The sequence below is a fragment of the Capricornis sumatraensis genome, chromosome 11 (genome assembly GCF_032405125.1).
Source record: "Capricornis sumatraensis isolate serow.1 chromosome 11, serow.2, whole genome shotgun sequence".
In the NCBI taxonomy this organism is placed as follows: domain Eukaryota; kingdom Metazoa; phylum Chordata; class Mammalia; order Artiodactyla; family Bovidae; genus Capricornis; species Capricornis sumatraensis.
The window spans coordinates 46054183-46077202 of NC_091079.1; the positions used below are offsets into that span (position 1 = coordinate 46054183).

The 23020-nt window shown below is 41.7% G+C and overlaps 1 protein-coding gene across 1 annotated transcript in view; it reads left to right on the top strand.

Moving 5' to 3' along the window:
• Positions 1 to 23020, top strand: part of CLVS1 (clavesin 1) — a 147065-nt gene that overhangs the window by 35066 nt on the left and 88979 nt on the right. Inside the window, exon 2 of the mRNA XM_068983840.1 lies at positions 14607 to 14781. Within this exon, the coding sequence (XP_068839941.1) occupies positions 14607 to 14781 (175 nt within the window). The remainder of the gene's footprint in view (positions 1 to 14606; positions 14782 to 23020) is intronic.

The following is a 23020-nucleotide window of genomic DNA, read 5'->3' on the forward strand; positions in this document are numbered from 1 at the left end:
TGTATTTTGTTGGCTTAGAACTGCTCCTCTGCTCCTGTGCAGTGTCTCTTTAGTGGTGATTTTCTAACCAATCATATTGAAGGTTTTTGAATAAAAACAAATCCTTTTATTAACTTATGTTAAATAGTACATTGCTGCAGAAGAGCAATGCACCTGACAGTCACCCTCCAGAGCCAGGATGAAGCAAGACCCACTTTGTTTTTCAAGTTTTTGTGCCCCATGGGCTTCCCACGTGGTGCTAGTGGTAAAGACTGCCATTGCATGAGAGATGAGAGACACGGGCTCAATCCTTGGGTCAGGGAGATTCCTCTGAAGGAGGCATGGCAACCCACTCCAGTATTCTTGCTTGGAGAGTTCTCTGGAAAGAGGAGCCTGGCAGGCTACAGTCCATGGGGTCACAAAGAGTTGGACATGACTGAAGCGACTTATCATGCATGCATGTGCCCAATACACTTATCAACCACATTTTTTATTATAATTCTTGTAACTGTATTTTTTCCATTACTGACAATAACCCTTATGAAAATTATGATAAAATTGCACTTGCATTTTAATTTTTATTCTCAAAGCAACGACTAGGCTGGCATTGCACTGCTCAAGACACTTCACATGAGTGCCCTACTCTAGATGCTCTGACAGACCGAAGCTCACTCAGAAAGATCACAGAGCATGTGGGGGACATCCGCTTCTAAAAGCAAGAGCTGGGACTTCCCTGGCAATCCAGTGGTAACACTTTGCCTTCCAATGCTGGGGGTGCAGGTTCGATCCCTGGTGGGTAAGCTGAGATCCCACATGCCTTGAGGCCAAAAGGCCAAAACATAAAATAGAAACAATATCGTAACAAATTCAATAAAGACTTAAAAAAAAAACTTAGGTGTAAAAATATTAAGATAGACCTCAGATACATGCAAAATATTTTCCCCTAGAATACAAGTGAAAAATAGACAAGATTTTCTATAATATTTCTTTAAAAAAACAAAGAATTAGCCTCCATAAGTTAAACTTTCACCAGTTGGTGAGGTTAAATGAAACACTTCTGGCCTTTTAGCAAGTTCCAAACACAACACAGGTGTGTATGACACTGCCTGTGTCTTTTAAGCTGCATGGAAATAATCTCTGAACTGCATCATTGAGGCACCTGGTCTTTTTGCCAGGCAAGAAATGTTTTAAGAAAGGTTTAACTTTATCTGCTGTACAGACTAATGAACAAAAATCGCATTAAACTGTGGCTTCCCCTACTCATCCTTCTCCATAGGGTTTCTGATCATGGAAGAGAAATCAAGAGCCCATGCTTCATTTAGCATCCCTCACTTGATACGTTTTCTTCACTTCTTCTATTTCCCAAGTGAGCTATGTCTCCTGCAAGCCTGTACATGTGGCATTGAATGATGTTGTATCGGAACATGCTTTTCTCCTTATGGTAAAGTACGATGCTAATGCATTGCAGGAGTGAACAACTTCAATAAGCCATTAGTAGACTTTTGGTTCCCGAATGGTAGTTTTTACTACTCTGAAGATAAGCTAATGGTGTAATCAGCTGTCTTGTTAGAAGTACACACACAGACAAACAATCGTCAATCCTCAGACAGCTTAGAAAATGCATATTCTTCTTTACCCCCCTCTTATTGTTTTTATTTATACGCATTGAAATCAAAGGTAAAGCAAAAGGGAACAAAGCAATTACCATGCTGAGTAGGGGAAACAAAGCTGAGTGGAAGACTTTAGTTAACTGTGTGATTCCTGGTTCAGGTGGCAGAGACAGTAGCAAAGCTAAGGGGCATCTGTAATATTTGTGAAGCCTTTCTCAGGTCTGTCTGCTTGTGCTGCCCAATGGAAATGGAGTACTGCTTGCCTGGTGGGCTGCCACAGTGGGCAGATGGAAATTTCTAGAAAAGTTTAGGCTGCATGAAGGGGTTGGTAGGGAATGAATGCACGTCCTCATCTGTTCCAGAAAGAAGCAGCTTGGTCAAGGCAGGGGTTTCATCAATACAGTAAGTCCTCTAACTACAAATGTTCTAACTACTCTCTGTTCTGAGAGTGCATTTGTAAGTCCAATTCGTTTGTAAGTCCAACAAAGTTAGCCTAAGTCCCGAACTAACACAACCAGCTATATGGTACTGTACTGCAATTGGTTTATAACACTTTTCACACAAATGATATGCAAAAAAACAAAGCAAAAGTAAAGAAAATAGTTTTAGTCTTACACATTGCAGTGCCTTGAGAAGAACAGTAGTACCAGCTACATCACTGCTGCTGTTAGGCTTGCTTCTGGACATCCTGGGCTTGAAATAAAGACACTGGACCACTGTCCTCTATACACTACCGTAAAGTATGCTGTGACGTGCTAAGTTGCTTCAGTCATGTCCGACTCTTTGTACTCCATGGACCGTAGCCCACCACCCTCCTCTGCCCATGGAATTTCCCAGGCAATAATACTGGAGTGGGTTGCCGTGCTCTTCCGGGCGATCTTCCCCACCCAGGGATCACACCCGAGTCTCCTGCAGAAGCCAAGGAAGCCCTGGTGGGCAAATACCACCCCAGATTGCTGAATGTGATTAAAGGAGACAGAAGCTTCCAGTCTTTCCTCTGGGAACGTTCTTATGAGCCAGAACTAGAAATGTCCTCCTTGTGCCTTGACTAATAGAAGAGGAATGGGTAATAGCTCATTAATTTGTAGCAGACAAGGATCAAAGCAAGAGGGAAGTGTTGAGATAAAACTTTCCAGAGCCTGGGCATTTAACTGCATTACTCTGGAAATTAAACTGCTGATATTTCTAAGCAGTCCCTTATAATCTCTGATATTTTGTTAAGATAAAGATAGGCAATGAAATCCTCCTACAGCAAAATCCCAAGTCCTAAAATGTACTTTCTCTTGGTGTGAGTATTTTAAATACATAAATTATGTGTCTACATACATATGCAATGAATTTTCCAAATTTTCTTCTGCTATTCAGAGCAGGATATTTTGGAGTTACATTGAAGATAAATGTATGTTGATGTTTTACAGTATCTCCTGCAGTGTAGCTACTGTTAAGTGGCAGCAATAAATAATAACCACCGGCTCTAATTGCTTAGAGAATTGCCAAGTGATAATCTGTGATGTAATTAAGTAAAAGAAACCAGTGTTGTCTTTAACCACCTCCATAAAATAATTCCCTAGAGGAGTGTCAGAGCTTCCATGAGTAAAGTTCCCTTACAGAGTAAAATTAACCCTCCAAGCACACTGTCCCTCAGCCAGGAAAATCAACCAGGCCCTGTGTTGGTTTTAATGCTGTTCGATGAACTATTAACACGTGGAGCCTCTGAACTTTTCACAAATTACCTTTTGTTTTGCTTCGGATTCCCAGAAATCAGCAGGATGAAAATAAGAGCCTGCGTTTTCACTGGGCTTAGTGAGTGAGCCCAATGTGAAGAGAGTTCAGGGAGAGAGTTTGCTACTCTTTCACCTCCATTGTGTATGTGTTTAGTCACTAGGTCATGTCTGACTCTTTGTGACCCCATGAACTGCAGCCTGCCAGCTCCTCTGTCCATGGGATTTCCCAGGCAAGAATACTGGAGAGGGTTGCCATTTCCTTCTCCAGGGGATCTTCCCAACCCAGGGATCGAGGCCCACATCTCCTGCATTACAGGCAGCTTCTTTGCCATTTGAGCAGCTTCTTTACCATTTGAACCAGGGAAACTCCTACTGTGGCTCCATGACCCACGTGAATTGGACTGGGGTGGGGCCCAGGGAATGTGCAGGGGGGCCCTCTTCTAGGAGAACTCTAGGAATCCCCACAAGTCTATTCTGATATGTCTGGTCCTGCCAAGTAAATATCATAGGCAAAGCACTCAGGTCCAACCTTTCTTCTGAAACCTTTTCAAAAGGGGATTTTTCTGAAGTGAATGAAGCACGTGTTCAGTTCTGGAAGACGAGCAGGTGGGGTCTGCAAAAGGCTTGTCCCCTCTGGACACAAAATATGTTTATCCTAGCTTAGAAGGATGACCAAACTGCTTGCTGTTAACTGCAATTTGTGAGCCATCATATTATAGGAGTTGATCAAGATCAAAAATTCCCCCTAGGAAACTTGCCTTATTGGAGTCAAGACTTAGAGATGGTGTTAGTAGTGGTAAGGGTCTTCCTGAGGCTGAGAGCTGTGATGGTCATGGGAACCTTATCTCTCTCTCTCTGAGAATCCAATGACCTTGAGGTGTCTTGAGAAGGTTGAAAAGTGGAAATGTGATAGCCAGATAGAGAGATATCTGTCTGGAAACCAGCCAACAAGTGGTATTTCTGTCAGAGTTGATTATAAAGCTATCCCGAATACATCATCTATGAAAATAAGACTTTCCTTTTCATTATATAATGATTTCCTGTGGCTCTCTCCTTTTAATCTTTCATGCACTTGATTGCTTTGCTGTTGTTTCAAAAGCTTATGATTAGAAGGCTAGAATTTTCAAAAGGGGGAAAGGATAAACCAACTTTGAAAACTTCAATGCGATTGCAGCCTCTCTAAATTCAATCAGTCTCTAATAAAGCTTCTGATGTAAATTACCCATATTTTTCAGGGTTGAGACTCCCAGTTATAGACAACTAATTTTAGAGTCTTTGGACTTCTCTTGGTTTTAAGCCTTGGGACTTCTCTTGCTTTCCTGCCAGGATATATTGATCTCTTTATTAAGTACAGAGGTTTGGAGTTTCTGTTAGAGATGGGTAATTTTATGAATTAATTAAAATTATGAGATGCTGTATACTTTCAACTCAAGTCACAGGTGTGCCTTCCATAAAACATAACATCTATAGAGTTGTTTTGGTAATGCACTATTTAATTTGAACTGTCTTACACACTGTTATCAGTTTATGATTTCAAAAAGGAATCTCTTGATTGCAAGAGTGATTGCAGCATGTCACCCAGAAGGAAGGACCTCAGGAGGGCAAAATCATTCAAAGCCATGTAGTACCATGGGATGCATATTTTCCTAAAATGCCTCCTCACCTTATTGTCCAATGTCTTATCTTGAAAGTGATGTTATGGCTCTAAGAGCCAGACAGAGGAAAGAATATTCCATTTCAAGCAGTGGCTAGTATATTACCATGAACTCCATGTGAGATCTATAAATGTCATGAATTCCATTGTAAGTAAGAGAAATGTATCCATTCACAGCCATCCACCCACATCAGAGGAGACCTTGCAGTTAAGCTGATACAAACAAAGCTCCATGTCTAGTATTAAGTGCTCTTTTGCATTTTGGAGACTCTTCCTAGCTTTTACTTTTCTGAAGCTCCTCAGTCAAAGGAGTTACCAGAATAGACAAGCATGAAATTAATTTTTCATAGTCATTTAGTAATAGAGGGAATGCTCATAGCTCACTTCCATCAGGGTGGTTTCTTCCTTCTGTGGCTGCTGCTCCCTATGGATGCCGGCCCAATCCCCATCTAGAGAGCTAATGAAATAAACCTCTTCCTTGCTTGCATTTCAGGCTGTCTTAAAGTGGTATTCTGGGATCAATTCTTTCCCAATGGACTAAGAATCTTGTGGTATACCAGACTTCCTATCTGTAAGCATCCATCTAGCGTTTATTATTAACTCTTCTAGCCTGTAATCCACTTATTGCCCACACTAGGTGAATGTAGTCACAGCCCTCTCTTAAACCAAAATTAATCTTAAGGCTTAGTTTTCTTTTCCATTCCTTTTTAAAAATAATTTTAATTATTTCTTTTTGGCTGCGCTGGATCTTTGCTTCCACACGAGGGTTTTCTGTGGTTGCAGTGAGCAGGGCATACTCTCTAGTGGCGGTGCGAGAGCTTCCCATTGCAGTAGTTTCTCTTGCATAGCACAGGCTCGAGGGCACACGGGCTTCAGCAGTTGTGATGCTCAGTCTTAGCTGTCCCACGGCATGTGGAATCTTCCCAGACCAGGGATTGAACCGGTGTCCCCTGCATGGCAAGGCGGATTCTTAACCAATGGACCACCCAGGAAGCCCCTCCCTTTCTTGTACCCCACAGTACTTAGTAGCATATTATTTTATACATATGAGCCATGATGGAAAAAGGACTTAAGGACATACATGTGACATCGCTGCCCCTAACAATGAGCATGAGAGGCATTGCAGAGGAAGAAAATTTACCCACTGGTGCTCCCAGAGTGGGTTTTGACTATTTTCAGCATGTTACGGTTTCCAATGGCTTGATCGAGGGCATCCCCCAAGGCTCAGCAGGCAAAGAATCCTCCTGCAAAGCAGGAGACATAGCAAACCTGTGTTCGATCCCTAGGTCAAGAAGATCCCCTAGAGAAGGAAATGACAACCCACTCCAGTATTCTTGTCTGGAAAATCCCATGGACAGAGGAGCCCAGCAGGCTACAGTCTGTGGGGTCTCAAGAGTTGGATGTGACTGAGCTGAGCAGAGAGAGAGAGAATGGTTTGGGTTAACGCTTGCCTTCATTCTTTTACTAAGAATCATTTACTGAACATCTACTATGTGTAGGTACCAGTGATTTACAGGGGTTCAAAAACAAATAGTGCACACTCCCAGCCCTGATGGAGCTCACAGGCTGTCCTCTTCTCTTTTGAAGAGAACAGGAAATGTTCTTTCCTGCAGACATGATTCTACTTCAGGTGATATTTCATCACTCATGTGGCAGGAATTCAGACCCCATACAACCATGCATTTCTAGGCACCCCCTTGACAGCTCCAAGATCAAGTCATATTAATATGAATATTAATATTGTGTTTTGTTTTCTTGGGTGCTGATTCTTACTATGTAAGAACTAGGAACAACTACAGCACCTCTGACTCACTTCCTACCCAGTCGAGTTCCTTTTGCCTGTAGTGGTATAACTGTCTTTCCTCTCTTTACCTCTATATCTAATCTGTAACTAAATTCTGGGTACTGTCCCTCATCAGTTCAGTTGCTCAGTTCTGTTGCTCAGTTGCATCTGACTCTTTGCAACCCCACTGACTGCAGCATGCTGGGCTTCCTTCTCCATCACCAACTCCTGGAGCTTGCTTAAACTCATGTCCATCAAGTTGGTGATGCCATCCAACCATCTCATCCTCTGTCATCCCACTCTCCTCCTGCCTTCAATCTTTCCCAGCATCAGGGTCTTTTCCAATGGTCAGTTCTTCACATCAGGTGGCCAAAGTATTGGAGCTTCAGCTTCAGCATCAGTCCTTCCAATGGATATTCAGGACTGATTTCCTTTAGGATGGACTGGTTGGATCTCCTTGCTGTCCAAGGGACTCTCAAGAGTCTTCTCCAACACCAAAAAGTTTGAAAGCATCAATTCTTTGGCGCTCAGACTTCTTTATGGTCCAACTCTCACATCCATACATGACTACTGGAAAAACCATAGCTTTGACTAGACGGACCTTTGTTGGCAAGTAATGTCTCTGTTTTTAATACACTGTCTAGGTTAGTCATAGCTTTTCTTCCAAGGAGCAAGCATGTTTTAATTTCATGGCTCTTCTCATTTCTCTATCATTTCCATTCCACTCTCACTACGCTGCAAATGGCTCTTTTTAATTGGACTCTGTGTCTCTAGCCGCCTAGCTCCAAACCACATAATCCCTGTTACCAGCTCAAATCTTCCTAAAGCACAAACTTACAACCTCTGCATAAACAGCCAGTAGCTCTCCCAGCAAGCAGAATTAAGATGGATCACAACTCTAACCATATTTCTACATTCCTTTTCACTTGTCCCAAAGGCACTGGCAAACTTGCTGTTTCCCCCAAGACAATAGGCTCTATGCTCCCAGATGGCTCAGCAGGTAAAGAATCCTCCTGCAATGCAGGAGACATAGGAAACCTGCGTTTGATCCCTAAGTCAAGAAGATCCCCTAGAGAAGGAAATGGCAACTCTGTTCATGTGGCTCCTTCTGCCCTTTCCCTTATATGTCCAGAGTTCAAACCTTCCCTCCATTACAGGCCAATGGAAAATGTTCCCAAACATCTCAGCCACAGGTGATCTCTTATAACGCTGAAGCACTCTGAAATTCCTATTACTCTCCACTGGATATCATGTTCATTTATGTAATAATGAAAGCCAACATGACCATCATCAGCTCCTTCTATGGGCTAGAATGAGTCAGTTGCTCTGCCATGGCTTTGTGTACATTATCTCAAGTTATCATTACCAGAGAGGGAGGTGCTATCAAGCTCTTTTTATAGATGAAAAAACTAAACTCAGAGAGACAGAATGACCTGCTAAGTTTATACAGAATAGCCAACATTTGAATCAAAGTCTGCCAACTCCAAACCCTATGCGTCTAATGACTATGCTTCATTGCTTCCCATATGTGTATTTTTTAATGTCTTCTTTTAGTTTCCATCTCTATCTGAAATATAAAAATAATATACTTTTATCTTTTATATCTGCCATAAAGTGAAATTTTGTCATACCTTTGAATAAATGCCATCCTGACTCCTTATCCAGTTCTAGGTACTTCAAAACTCTTACAACACTGAGTGATAAGAAATTTCATTAGCTGTTTAAGTGAGCAGACAGATGCATCTGATGTTAATTTCATTCTCTTCAATTCTTGGGAGGATTTAGAAGCACTTGGACCAAATGTAATAAAATATTGGTTTTATTTATTCAAACCATCTTTTCATTTAAAACAAAAATCTTCAATGGAGGCAACTCGAAAGATGAATTCATTGTGTGTACACCCAGACACACACACACATGCACACACACACACAGAACATTTATACACTTGCTCACCACAGAAACACTAATAAGAAAGAACCCTAGCATTCAAGAACTTTAGATTGAGCGTCATTTTTAATGGTGGATATGAACATTTTACATTCTTGTGTCTATATCCTGAGATGGATAAGCCTGTCAAGACTGGTCTAAAGAAACAATCTCTCATCTTCATGCTTAACTTGGGCTTCACTGATGGTTCAGCGGGTAAAGAATCCAACTGCAATGTAGGAGACACAGGAGACGCGGGTTCAGTCCCTGGGTCAAGAAGATCCCTAGGAGGAGGAAATGATAACCCACTCCAGTCTTCTTGCCTGAAAAATCCCATGGACAGAGCAACCTGGTGGACTACAGTCCATGGGGTCGCAAAGAGTCACACATGACTGCCCAACTGAGCATGCACATTCCTCTTAATTAATCTGGGGCAGGAGAGTAAGATCACAGAGGTAAAATGTGGTTTTCATCACCATATCAAGGGTAATCAGCATGATTTATCTCTGTTGTTGTTGATACCAGCCATCTGGCTTAGGAAGTGTTTGTTTGGGTTCTCCTGTAAAGCCACTCTTTCTCCCTCCCTTGCCACACTGTACTCTGAAAAAAAAAAGTCACTATGCTCAGCCCACACTTCAGGAATGAGGAGCTATGTTCCACCCCCTTGGGGGTGGAGTAACTATATAAAGTACTTGGCATTTTAAATTACACAAAGCTGAGAGGATTTCACAACTTAAAGAGAATAAGATGAATAAGAAACAGGGAAAAGATGAGGAAATCCATATGAGGAAGCAAAGAAGTAAGGAATTCAAGCTAATGATCACTGATGATATGGGAAGTCACACCCTTCAACAGGGATAAAGCCTCATGACCTGAGACACATTCCATTCAACTTTTTGCTGCCCACCCAGTTCCTCTAGAAAAACGAAGTATTCAAACATTTGGAAACTACAGTGAATTCCAAAATTATTTTACTTCTCTCCTGGGATCACCCTGTAAGTATAATAATACTTCATTCATTATAAATGTCTGTCTGTCAATCAGGTTCTGGTCTTGAAAATGTATAGTTTTCAGGGTTCCATTTTTTCAGTGTTTTCTTGGGAATGAATACAAGTGGATATGTAATGGAAATGGCGCTAGCTCTCATTTACAGAGGAGTAAAATGAGAAAACCAAGATCATGGCACCTGGTCCCATTACGTCATGGCAAATAGATGGCAAAACAGTGGAAAGAGGGACAGACTTTATTTTGGGGGGCTCCAAAATCACTGCAGATGGTGACTGCAGCCATGAAATTAAAAGATGCTTGCTGCTTGGAAGGAAAGTTATGACAAACCTAGACAGCTTATTAAAAAGCAGAGACATTACTTTGCCAACAAAGGTCCATGTAGTCAAAGCTATGGTTTTTCCAGTAGTCATGTGTGGATGTGAGAGTTAGACCATAAAGAAAGCTGAGCACCAAAGAATTGATGCTCTTGAACTGTGGTGTTGGAGAAGACTCTTGAGAGTCCCTTGGACAGAAAAGAGATCCAACCAGTGCATTGTAAAGGAAATCAGTCCTGAATATTCATTGGAAGGACTGATGCTGAAGCTGAAACTCCAATACTTTGTCCACCTGATGTGAAGAACTGACTCATTTGAAAGGACCGTGATGCTGGGAAAGATTGAAGGGAGGAGAAGAAGGGGATGACAGAGGATGAGATGATTGGATGGTATCACCGACTCAATGGACATGAGTATGAGTAAACTCTGGGAGTTGGTGATGGACAGGGAGGCCTGGTGTGCTGCAGTCCATGGGATCACAAAGAGTCAGACATGACTGAGTGACTGAACTGAACCGAAAATGAGATAGCACTTAAGTGATTGGCTAAAAATCTTCATAATCAATAATACTTATTTTCACTATTCAATGAGAAGGGCTGTCTTAAAAAAACTCTCCAAAGATCTGCTGCTGCTGCTGCTAAGTCACTTCAGTCATGTCTGACTCTGTATGACCCCATAGACAGCAGCCCCTCAGGCTCCCCTGTCCCTGGGATTCTCTAGGCAAGAACACTGGAGTGGGTTGTCGTTTCCTTCTCCAATGCATGAAAGTGAAAAGCGAAAGGGAAGTCACTCAGTTGTGTCTGACTCTTCACGAGCCCATGGACCACAGCCCACCAGGCTCCTCTGTCCATGGGATTCTCCAGGCAAGAGCACTGGAGTGGGGTGCTATCACCTTCTCTACTCCAAAGATCTACTTGCTGTCAAATATAATAATTCTCCTTCATATTTCTGCTGCATTTGACTTGGTTAACTACTGTCTGATATTGAGTAGCTATTAATTTGTAACAAACCATTCTCAAACTTGGTGGCTTAAAAAAGCAATCGTTTATTGCTGAGCACACATCTGTGGGGCAGCTAGAGTTTATCTAGGCTGAGGTCAGCTGGGTGGCTCTGCTTCTTTTGAAGATGTGCCAGGTGGCTAGGGAGTCACCCTTCTTGTCAGGAATCTAGCTGTGGCATCTTTTTTTCCATGGCAATGGCAGAAAGCAAGAGAACAAATAACATCTGAGGTCTTTAAGAGCTAGGCCTGGAATTGGTACACTGTCATTTCTGTCATATACAATCAGTTAAAGCAAGTCACATGGCCAAAGGGCAAAAAATACACTTTATTACCAATGAGGTCAACCACAAGGTAGTGGGTGGATGCTCAGATAAGTGAAGAATTGGAATCAGTAATGCAATCTATTATATCCTTACTTCCTGAAACACTATCTTCTCCCCCTTTTAAAAAACACATTACTATTGTGATCCGCTCAGATTTTTTTTTCCTTAACCCTTTTCCTTCAACCTCAGTACTGCATGTAAGCTTCACAAAAGGCTTAGCTTTTCTAAATGTCCTCATTCTCTCCATGCGTGTACTCTTTCTAAGAAAGCTAATCCAGGATCACACTCTCGAATTCCCTAATGGGCATCTGCAGTTTACCACTAGGCATCTCCACATTTTCCTTTGGCACTGCCTAAACTCACAACCTTTGGTCTATGCTACACTTAAATCAATGTTTCTTTCCAATACAAGGCAGTATCTCTAAAGACTTGGGTCTTTAGATCATATATGATACGAATGCAACAACAACAAATCAAAGCCAATGAAAACTTACCTACATTAATAGGAATTTGACATCTCTAAAATTTAGAAGGGACTATGTCTAAAAGAAGATGATAATGATGAGAACAGTATCAAACACCAATTCCTATGAAAAATGGTTAAAGTTATTAATTTTTTTCAATCCAGAGATTATATGGCACATTACAACCATTGCGTTTAGATAATTTAGTATGTGGTACAGGAAGACCTGGGGCTTCCCAGGTGGCTCAGTGGTAAAGAATCCACCTGCCAATGCAGGAGACTCGGGCGGGAAGATCCTCTGGAGGAGGAAATGGCAACCCACTCCAGTATTCTTGCCTGGGAAATCTCATGGACAGAGGAGTCTGGTGGGCTACAGTCCACGGGGTCACAAAGAGTTGGACATGACTTAATGACTAAACAACAACAACAACAGACAGACCTGAGGGGTTGTTTTTGGTAGAGGAACACTCAGTGGTCAGATTTGTGGGAGGAAAAGTTTTGCTTGATATAAGGAAGACATTTTTAGTAAGAACTGTACAGAAACTAAATGGGCTGCTACCTATATTTTTCACATGTCACTCTTATTTCCTGAAATGCTTGTTCCTTTTCCCTCTTATCCAAAATCCTATTTACCCTTTGGGGCTTATCCCAAGCTTTCATTCCTCTATAAATTCCTGATTACTCAAATTTTATTGATCTCTTTCAACTCATGTTTCTAATCTCTTACCCCACCCCAATTAAATTAAGGGATCTTTGAAAGTATAAATATGACACAACTTCAAGTATTAAGCAGAGCTCTGAGCTTATAATGGCCATTCAGTAAATTTTTGCTGGTTTGCTAGTTTTTTGTTTGTTTTTGTTTTATTGAAGTATAGATGATTTACAATATTATGTTAATTTCAGTTGTACAACACAGTGACATGGTTTGGGGATTTTTTTTGCAGATTATATTTCATTATAGATTATGACAAGATAATGGGTATAATTCTTCATGCTATACAGTAAGATCCTTGATGTGAATCTATTTTATGTGTAGTAGTTTGTATCTGTTAATTCCACATTTGATTACATATTTTCTGATTTAATAATCTGCAATCTAATAATTTAATAATCTGCAATCATTAGATTTGATTAGAATTTGAATCACATTGAAATGTTCAGGAATCTGATCATTTCACTTGATTTCACAGTGAATATGCTCAGTCGCTCAGTTGAGTCAGACTCTTTGCAGCCCCATGGACTGTAGCCACTAGGTGCCTCTACCTGTGGAAATTTCCAAGCAAGAATCCTAGAGTGGGGTGCTGTTTCCTATTCCAGAGGATCTTCTCAACCCAGGGATTGAACCCACATCTCCTGTCTCCTGCATTGGCAGGTAGATTCTTTACTACTTTTGTGCAAAGCCCCACAAAAGGATATAGTTTCTGATTTTAATGATAGACTGAAGGAGTAGATTTTGCCATCACTTAACATCCAGGTTTATATTTTTCAAAAAAATTAAAATCCTCTGAATTTAGAGATCCTTTAAGGTCTTGAATTTTTAGCACAGATAATTTGCTTGGAGAATTAGCAAAATATGCCATCATTTCTTTGTATCTGGAAATTATTTAAAACAAAAATCAACTGGTGACGGAGAATATATGATGTGGAAGAACACACACAATGCTAGAGAACTGTAACTCCAGTTTGTAGTCAGGTCTCCCTGTTGTCATAGTTACCAGTGTACTCCAAGCAGACTCCTTCCTGAATCACACAGCAAACCTTCAATGAAAATAAATGACTCTTCAAGGTTTATTTTTCTCTATCCATGAACTGAGCCTACAAAATAGCATCGATCACATGGGTTTTTGTTTTTTTTTTTTTTTACATTTTGAGCAAGATTTTCAACATACAAAAGGAATAAGAGGTTTAATCAAAACAAGTGCCTCTGATGAAGGTCTTACCTCATTTGCTCGGCAATATTCATCAAGTAGGTAGGTTTTGGGGACACAACTACATCATGGCCCAGGATGGAGAGACAAGTAAGCAATGCATTTCAATGAAATGCAATCAGCGTTGCACTGGAAGCAGAGGATAGAGATTCGTGGAAACACAAAAGAGAGATGCCTCCTAAAGTTTGGACTTCTGGTGCAGTCATTTCAAAGGGAGGTTCCATCCTGTGATTCTCAGTGTATTGTTCCTATGAAGTTTATTTACCTGGGGAGATGGTGGTGGTGAATAGACTTTTTTTTAAAATTTCATTTTTGGAGAATAATTGCTTTACAATGTTGCTTTAGTTTCTGCTGTACAACAAAGTGAATCAGCTATATGTATAGATACCTCCCTGCCCTCTGGAGCCTCGCCCCTTTAAGTCCTCACAGAGCACTGAGCTGCGCTCCTGAGCCATACAGCAGCTTCCCGCTAGCTATCTGTTTACACGTGGCAGTGCTGCTTTCTCAGTTCATCCCACCCTCCCCTTCCTGAGCTGTGTCCACAGTCCATTCTCTACGGCTGCGTCTCTATTCCTGCCCTGCAAATAGGTTCATCAGTTTCATGCATTAATATACGATATTTGTTTTCCTTTTTCTGACTTACTTCACTGTGTATGACAGGCTCTAGGTCCATCCACATCACTACAAATGACCCAATTTCATTCCTTTTCATGGCTGAGTGTATTCCATTGTATATATGTTTGGTCACTGTATTCCCAGTCACTTTGTGGAGAGGACACCGGTGTTGCCTGCAGGCTGGGCTTGAGGAGCAGAGTGAGCTGACCAGGGCTCCACACATTGAGTTCCATCATCTGCTGATATTCACACTCTGCCTCTTTCTGCTTTGTGCAGGAACTCCTTCACAGACATTCTCCGGGCCATCCTGCTGTCACTGGAAGTCCTTATTGAAGATCCGGAGCTTCAGATAAATGGTTTCATTTTAATTATAGACTGGAGTAATTTCTCCTTCAAACAAGCCTCCAAACTGACACCTTCAATCCTCAAACTAGCCATTGAAGGGTTGCAGGTAAGTTCACTGAATGTGTTAATACCTTACAAGACTGCATGTGACCGTGTGCTCTTTTCTTATTGCAACTAAAGTAATATTTGTCTTTGAGAAAGGTAAAAGAAAACTTTGATAAAATCCACCTGTGAGTACTCTATTTTTATCCCAGCCTCAGTTTAGATGTTGTTGTTGTTTTTTAAAAATTAGACTCCATTTTCATTAACAGCTCTAAATTACGGTTTCCACGGGTACAAATTACCTACTGTAGCAATTATGAAGAAAGCTTGGGGATGTTTAGCCAAATCCATCTGAGAGTTCACAAAAATTAAAGCTAAAAAACATCTGCTTTATGAGAGTGCTTTTACAGTGCGGTGGCATGGAAGCTTTTCAGGGTTTCTGGGAGCATCTTTGCCCAGGAAAATGTGCCTGGCGGGTCCTTACTTCCCCAAGTGCTATATGCCGAGGTGTGTGTACTAAAGGCTATCACTCCTGGGAAGATAAAGGAAGCAGGCAGAACTCTACCTCCTGTTTGTATGACCAGTCATTAGGACTTTGGGAAAGGGGCTTTTGTGCTGGGTAGAGGTTAGGGGAGTCCGTCCCTGGGGTCCCTTCTGCTTGAAGGACCAGTGATTCTGTGAAAACTAAGTCAGAGGGGCAATGCTGCTTAACTTTGTGGTGACACACTACAATACAAAAGAAAAGCCATACAGGGAGATTCAGAACCGGCATAGATGAAACTCATACCCATTCTTCATTCTGTAGGAAGACTGACTCCATGGAGTGACTCCCCTCCCAATAAATAGATTGCAGTTACATGCAGCTATGTAGACAGCAAAAATACCTGTTAATTCTCAGATCAGGCAGCCAGTACTCAAGCTCTTCAAAATATAAGACCAGGAAATCCATTTCAATCCCCTATCCTACTCCAGTGTGATGAGTAATTGATGCACCTGCTTCTTAAACTGTGGCTGATTCACATTAGGCTTCCGGCAAATACATAGCACTTGTTGGGCCTCTGATAAATTTATGTTTATTGAATGGATCTTATTTTGTTGAAAGGGTTTCCTGCTTCAGAACAGGGGCAAGTACACGCTGTTCCAAGAATGCCACGTGGTCCTGGGGAGCTACATCATGCAGTGTGTTGGAGGCACATTTTTAAAGTTGCTTTTGCATTTCTAGATTACAGTGTATCCTGCCTTGCCCTAAAAATCTCAATCACAGACTTTTCTGTCCTTTACTGCCAATCATTTTCTCTTAGCTCCCTTTTTCTCCACCATCCTCTCTTCTAAGCTTCTGCACATCTGATCTCTCTCTCTCTCTCTAAAGCTTTTATCAAAGGGAGTTTTAAAGTAAGCTGCAAGGTTTATTTCATACCCTATAATTACACTGGCCATATCTTCGGGATTTTCTGTGGTAGTACAAGCTTCATGCATTTTTATCTTTCTAAAAAGAGACAATTCATTACATGTGTAAATAGCTGTGATTCAAGTTCTATGTAATTATAAGATTTTTTTCATAAATCAGGAAGAAAATGTACTTTTTCCAACCCTGTGTTCCAATTTTTTTTTTTCTGGAAATGGTGTGGATTATATAACATGTCCCCTGCCAACTTCTCTAGGCTGATGTGGGTCTTACTGAGTTAATGCATGTGAGTGTATTTTAAAACATAGAGCTGTACCTACATTTGCAAGGTATTTTACAAGAAATACTAGATGACCTTTTGTGGGGCAAGGCAAGTCTACCTGGGCCTTCTCTTGTCATGTACCAGGGATGAATTCCACAATGTTCCATAGCTCTGGCTAAAGAAGAGCCCCTGCTGGGAGGAGGGGAGATGCACAAGGACAGGGTCAGAGTGGAGAGCCGGTACTTGCTCCCATCATCTCTCAGAGCAACCACCTGGACTCTTCTGTTGCTGGGCAACGTGAACTCCCTTGACTGGGGGAGAGCATCAGGTCAATGGGGCTCTGGTTTGGGATGCAGCTTTTTCTGCAAATTCTGCCTGCCCAGACCCTAAATACCTGGGAGAGGAAGGTGCAGTTTTTCCAAGAGAAGAGTCAGTGGTCCCTGAAGAAGCTGCGCTTGGGTGTGGCTCTGTCCAGGATATGGGCTTCCTGCCCTCACAGTGTTGGCTTGGCTCCTGCCCCACACTTGGTGGCCATCTCTGGCCACCACTGGCAACTTCTCACTCCAGGCCATCCTCTCTCAGGCTCTGTGGACATTTAGATGCCACGGTCACCTCTCTTCCAGCTCTCCCAGGGAACTTTTTTCACTGCAACAGTTGTTTGCAGACACACTGCAACCAATAATTCCTTCTGGCATTTCAAAATGTCCGAACTGGTAGGAAGCAGAATTCATGCCTTTGTGGTCATGCTGTTGTACAAGGAAGAGCCCATACTGGCCTCCAAGTGCCAACCATGAAAATTCAAGGTAAGTTCCACACCACTTCTGGGATGGGTGAAGGCATCAACTTTACTGGAGAAAGAAAAAGTCAGTGAGAGATGAGAGGTTGCTATTGTTCCTTTTACTGCTACACCTTCAGAAAGGCCCAAAGAGGTTTGAGTGTCTTATAGATAGGCAGAGGGATTCTACAAAACATTCAAAGAAGAGTTAATATCTATCCTTCTCAAACTATTCCAAAAAACTGAAGAGGGAACACCTCCAAACTCCTTCTACAAGGCCAGCATTACCAAAACCAAAGACACTATTAAAAGAAACAGAGAAAGAAAATTAGAGGTCAATTCCTTGATAAATGTAGATGCAAAAATCCTCAAAAAAGTATTAGCAAATTGAATTCAATAATACATTAAATGATAATTCATCATGATTACTGGGATGTATTCCAGGGAAGCAAGGATAGTTCAATATCCACAAGTTAATCAATGTGATACACCACATCAACAAAATGAAGGATAAAATCACATGATTGTGGGCAGGGGTGGGGAGGGATGAACAGGCACAACACAGAGGATGTATGATACCATAATGACTGATACTTATGATTATATACTTGTCCAAATGTGCAGAGCATACACCAAAAGTGAGACACAATGTAAATGATAGGTTTTGTGTGATTATGGTGTGTCAACGTAGGTTCATCAGGTGTAATGAACATACACCTCTGATGGGGACTGCTGATAACGAGGAGGCTACGCATGTGTGGCAGCAGAGGATATGGGAAATCTCTGTCCTCCAGTCGGTTTTGCTGTGAACGTAAAACTGCTCTAGAAAACAGTGTTTTAGTGAAGAAAAGTGCAATTACACTCAGTCATTCAAAGGAAAAGGCATGTGCATAGAACTTTGGTTATACATTTTATAGGCTAAATTAATGAGCTATAATAACAATCATGTAGGAGACTACTCTTTAAGGGATCATCGGATTTTCTACATCAAAAGTTACCCTGGATCAGCCAGTCATGAAATTCTAATATATAGTACATATTCCTCCTTTTCGAACAACGGGATATGTCATTGTTTAGAATATTAAGTTGTCCCAGCTACATAGTCTGTGAATATTAGTTCAAAATAACTTTAGGTAAAATACTAATTTTGAGAATGCCTGGAAGTCATTTTCTCTTATTCTGCTGTTTCCTCTCTTAAATGTAGTAATGTCTAAAAGAGCCATCGTATCTATTCATTACAACCTGTTTAAATTTTAACCAAACAAAGTAATATTTATGCCACCATTTTAATATAGCAGAGCCTTATTCTCAATTCTGCAGGGAAATTCTGGCAGAAAGTGCAACAAGCTGAAGTCTTGTTCTTGAGTTTTGCAATGTTTCCAAAATCAATTTTTGGAATCATTTCTTATAAATCACTGCCACCCAACCATTGCAATCAACACAGCATATATCAATGTTCAGCCAACCCAGATACCTAAAGAATTGACTGTGCCGAAGTGTTTTACTAAGCAAGAGTTACAGGCTATTTACAAAATAGTTGGTTCCCTAAGGACCCAGATGTTATTAAAGGTGTACAGAAGCTTACTTCTGACTCACTGGAGATTTAGAAAGCAGTCTTTTTACCCCCTTGTTTCTGTGCTTATGTTATTTTTGTCTGTCCAATTGAATACTTTAGCAATTCATTAACTCTTCATTCCAGTTCAAGGTTTATGGTATGATTTTTGTTGTTGTTTGTTAAAAATGGCTTTATAATATTTATATCAACTTTTATTTAAACTCTCCCACGTGAGAGTTGAACCATAAAGAAGGCTGAGCGCCAAAGAATTGATGCTTCACTTTCAAACTGTGGTGCTGGAGAAGACTCTTCAGAGTCCCTTGAACAGCAAGGAGATCAAGCCAGTCAATTTTAAAGGACATCAGTCCTGAATATTCATTGGAAGGACTGATGCTGAAGCTGAAGCTCCAATACTTTGGCCACCTGATGGGAAGAGCCAACTCAATGGAGAAGACCTTAATGCTAGGAAAGACTGAGGGCAGGAGGAGAAGAGGGTGACAGAGGATGAGATGGTTGGATGGCATCATCAACTCAATGGACATAAGTTTGAACAAACTCTGGGAAAGGAGTGGAAAAGGAGGTCCGTTGCTTTTCCAACTCTTAACCCAAAGGTGGGAAGGGATTGGGAGTAATGCTCAGAGGCTCAGCTGTGAACCATTCATCTCCTGGGAAGCCTTTTTCATTAAACTGTTTCCAACCTTCATCCATCCTCTCTCACCTCCTTCCCACATCCTGCTCCTCTCATATCTTACTTTTCCATCCCTTTTCCAAAACATACAATGCATTCATTTGTTTTTGGGGAATCCAAAGTGCCCTATTCACTTGGAAGACTAGGACAGTAAAACATTCATAAAGTCACTGGAAAACATGACAGTTCCTGAGGGTAAATGAATGGCAGGAGGTGATCTTATTTTTGGAAAGGCTAGTTGGGAAGATGCATTTCAAGTTAGTAGTAGATTCATACCAAATCAACCATCTATGACTCAGACATGCAGGCCCACTGATTCATGGTGTATTCGTTCAACAGAAAATGTGGGTCAGGTATTCTCCTAAACTGGTTGATAGTGGAGAACAAAGCAATCTGGCTTCCTGAAGCTTGCATTCTATCATGCAAAGTTTGCAAACCACCGGTCTCAGCATCACCAGGAGCTGGTCAGAAATGCGGAGCCTCAGGCACTACCCCCAAACTTACTAAATCAGTCTGCATTTCAAGTTCTGCATACAAATCAACGTTGGAGAAGCACTGCTCTAATAGACAGCATGGCAGTATAATGCGATGGATCTCACCCATAAATGCACAGACTCCCCTGGAGGGTTTGTTACAACCCACATCCCTTGTACCTATTCCCAGTTTCTGATTCCATAGGTCTGGAGCAGAGTCTATGAGCTTACACTTCAAAAACGTTCCCAGGTGCTGCTGCTGGTGGTACAACCAGACAATGTAGGTGGGAGTAGAGTCTGACTATTTGGACTTTAGTCCTGGCTCTGCCACCCAAAAACCTCAGGCCTTAGGGTTTATCTCTATCAGCTTTAGTTTTGTTGTCTGTAAAGATGTGGTGGTAAAACAGAACTACCTCACTGGTTTATGGCAGAAATTAAATAGTGCATGAAAAGTGCCTGGGCTACGATTGTAGCTCACCAAGCCCCTCTGTCCATGGGATTTCCCAGGCAAGAATACTGGAGAGGGTTGCCATTTCCTTCTCCAGGGGATCTTCCTATCCCAGGGATTGAACGCAAATCTTCTGTGTCTCATGCATTAGCAGGCAAATTCTTTCTCTGTTGCCTCAACTTTTCAAAGTTTGAAATTAGATCTCACCAGCTGTTCACTGGACCCAAACAAGGGTGCTCCCTTCTCACCTCAGTCAATGACTTGGGTCCAGTTTGGTGTCACCTGTTCAGACAGTGGCACATGAGGTGGCTTTTCTTTTGTTTTACGTGTTGTGATCTCTTTAATCATTACCAACGTCTGCTCCCAAAGCCTCCATAGTTGAGTGATTAATGAGGTTGAACTTCATGTCTTTCACACTGCAGGACTCTTTTCATCAGTAACATTTACAGTCTTTGACTGATCCTTACACTTTCCACATATTAAAGAATATTAGATACAAATAAATGGAAGGGAGAGAGTATTTTGTATATATTTTGCCAAGAAGGTTCTTAATTCATTCTGAATACTCCAGGGATGCCTGAAGAACATTTTCCTCTTAACAAACTACGCTTTACCTTCCCGGGCCACAAGGCTACAATCTTGAGTTTGCAATAGTAGAATATGATATTACAGAAATATTAGAGGAATAAAATGTCCCCTGTAATGCTCTACCTTGTTAAGTATCCATTAAACTCAGGAAGATAATTAGAGGTAATGACACTCCAGTGATGCTGATGGCAGATAGGATGGCCCATTTAAAACAGTTCCAATTAAACAGGTCTATCTCTGGCATGTTGTTGATAAATGGTTTTTCTGGACTCTCATGCATTATAGACCTGGCCAATGCCTGGATTCATCCATTCAAGAAACCATTACTAAGACTCGACTTTGAGTCAGTCACAAAAATAAACAGATGCTGTCCCTACTCTCAGCAAGCCATCATTCAGAGGAGAGGCAGCTCTATAAACAAATGATGAAAACGATGTTGCATGTACAAGAAGGGAGATACACACCAGGTTAATACTATCCCAGTTCAGGCAGGAGGAGTTAGGAATGGCCTCTTGGGTAAAGCTGCATCTTGACTGATTCTTAACAGGTGAGTGCGGAAGAGCTAAGTGAAAGCAGGCTGGGAGAAATTTCAGGCAAAGAAGGTATTATGGGCAAAAATACAGGGGCAAGTTGTTTTTGTTGTTTAGTCATTAAGTCGTGTCCAACTCTTTGCGACCCCATTGACTGTAGCCCTCCAGGCTCCTCTGTCCATGGGATTTCCCATGCAAGAATACTGGAGTGGGTTGCCATGCCCTCCTCCAGGGGATCTTCCCTACCGAGGTATCAAACCTGTGTCTCCGGCATTGGCAGATGGATTCTTCACCACTGAGCCAACCAGAGGCAAGACCGCAGAGGCAAGATCTCAGTCAATAAGAGAGAAAGAAACAGAATCAAGTTCCTAATCCTGGCATGCACCAGGACCAGGCAAGGAGCCTGTGTGCCCCTGTGCCATGCTAAGGAACTTGGTCTCTTTCTGCAGGTGTTGAGGGCCATCTTGAAGCAGAATGACAGCAGACTGATGCTTCTCATGGGATCAATTTGGCAAGTATGAGCAGGGAAGAGTCAAAGGTGGGGAACCAAATAAAAGACAACTACAATCATTCAAGTAAGAAGTAAGAGGTTAAACTAGGAGTGACCAAAAGATTTCGATAACAATATAGGAAGTCAAGTAAGGCAGTGATTGGTTGTTGGATGCTTGAGAATGGAAAGTGAAGATGGAGGAGTCCATGATGAAGCTTGGATGTGCAGCTTGGGTGAAGGGTAGGGGTGGTGCGAACCAATGAGATGGTGGAAAGAATAAGCCCTTGACAACACTGGTCTACACCATTCTTACAACACTTTTTATCACCCAGTGCTGCAAATCTATAACTTTACCTTCATTGAAATAGCTTTAGTGCTTGTGTCAGGGATGGAAAAACAGGCTTGCCCTCACATACTAAATCTAAACAACTGAAACACAGCTCAGGAAAAAAGAATGCTGGCACTGATTGGTGATGGTTCCTTTCACTGTGGATCGTAAATAGCAAGTCTGCCACACATCCTGGGCTTCCCAGGTGGCTCAGTGATAAAGAACATGCCTGCCAGTGCAGGAGACACAGGAGACATGGTTTCAATCCCTGGATCAGGAAGATTCTCTGGAGGAGGAAATGGCAACCCACTCCAGCATTCTTGCCTGAGAAAGCCCATGGACAGGAAACCTGGAGGGTTACAGTCCAGGGGGTCTCAAAGAGTCAGACATGACTGAGCATGCACACACACTCTCTGACCTGGGTATTCTAGCTAAATTTGGGGACAGTCTAGTGTTCATGGTACAAGAAATAAGAATAACCATAGGGTGAGACAGCATCTTGAAGAAGCTCATTATCTCTACTCTAGGTTAAAAATAATCAAACCTGGTGATGATGAGGGTGGTGTTGATGATGATACTGTTAGTCTGGCACTTAAACCCCCTTCACCCAGTGCCTTATTTGACCCTCTCAACAGCCCTTGGTTTTCCCAAGTGGCACTAGTGGTAAAGAACCCGCCGGCCCGAGCAGGAGATGTAAGAGATGTGGGTTCTATCCCTGGGTTGAGAATATCCCCTGGAGGAGGGCGTGGCGACCCACTCCA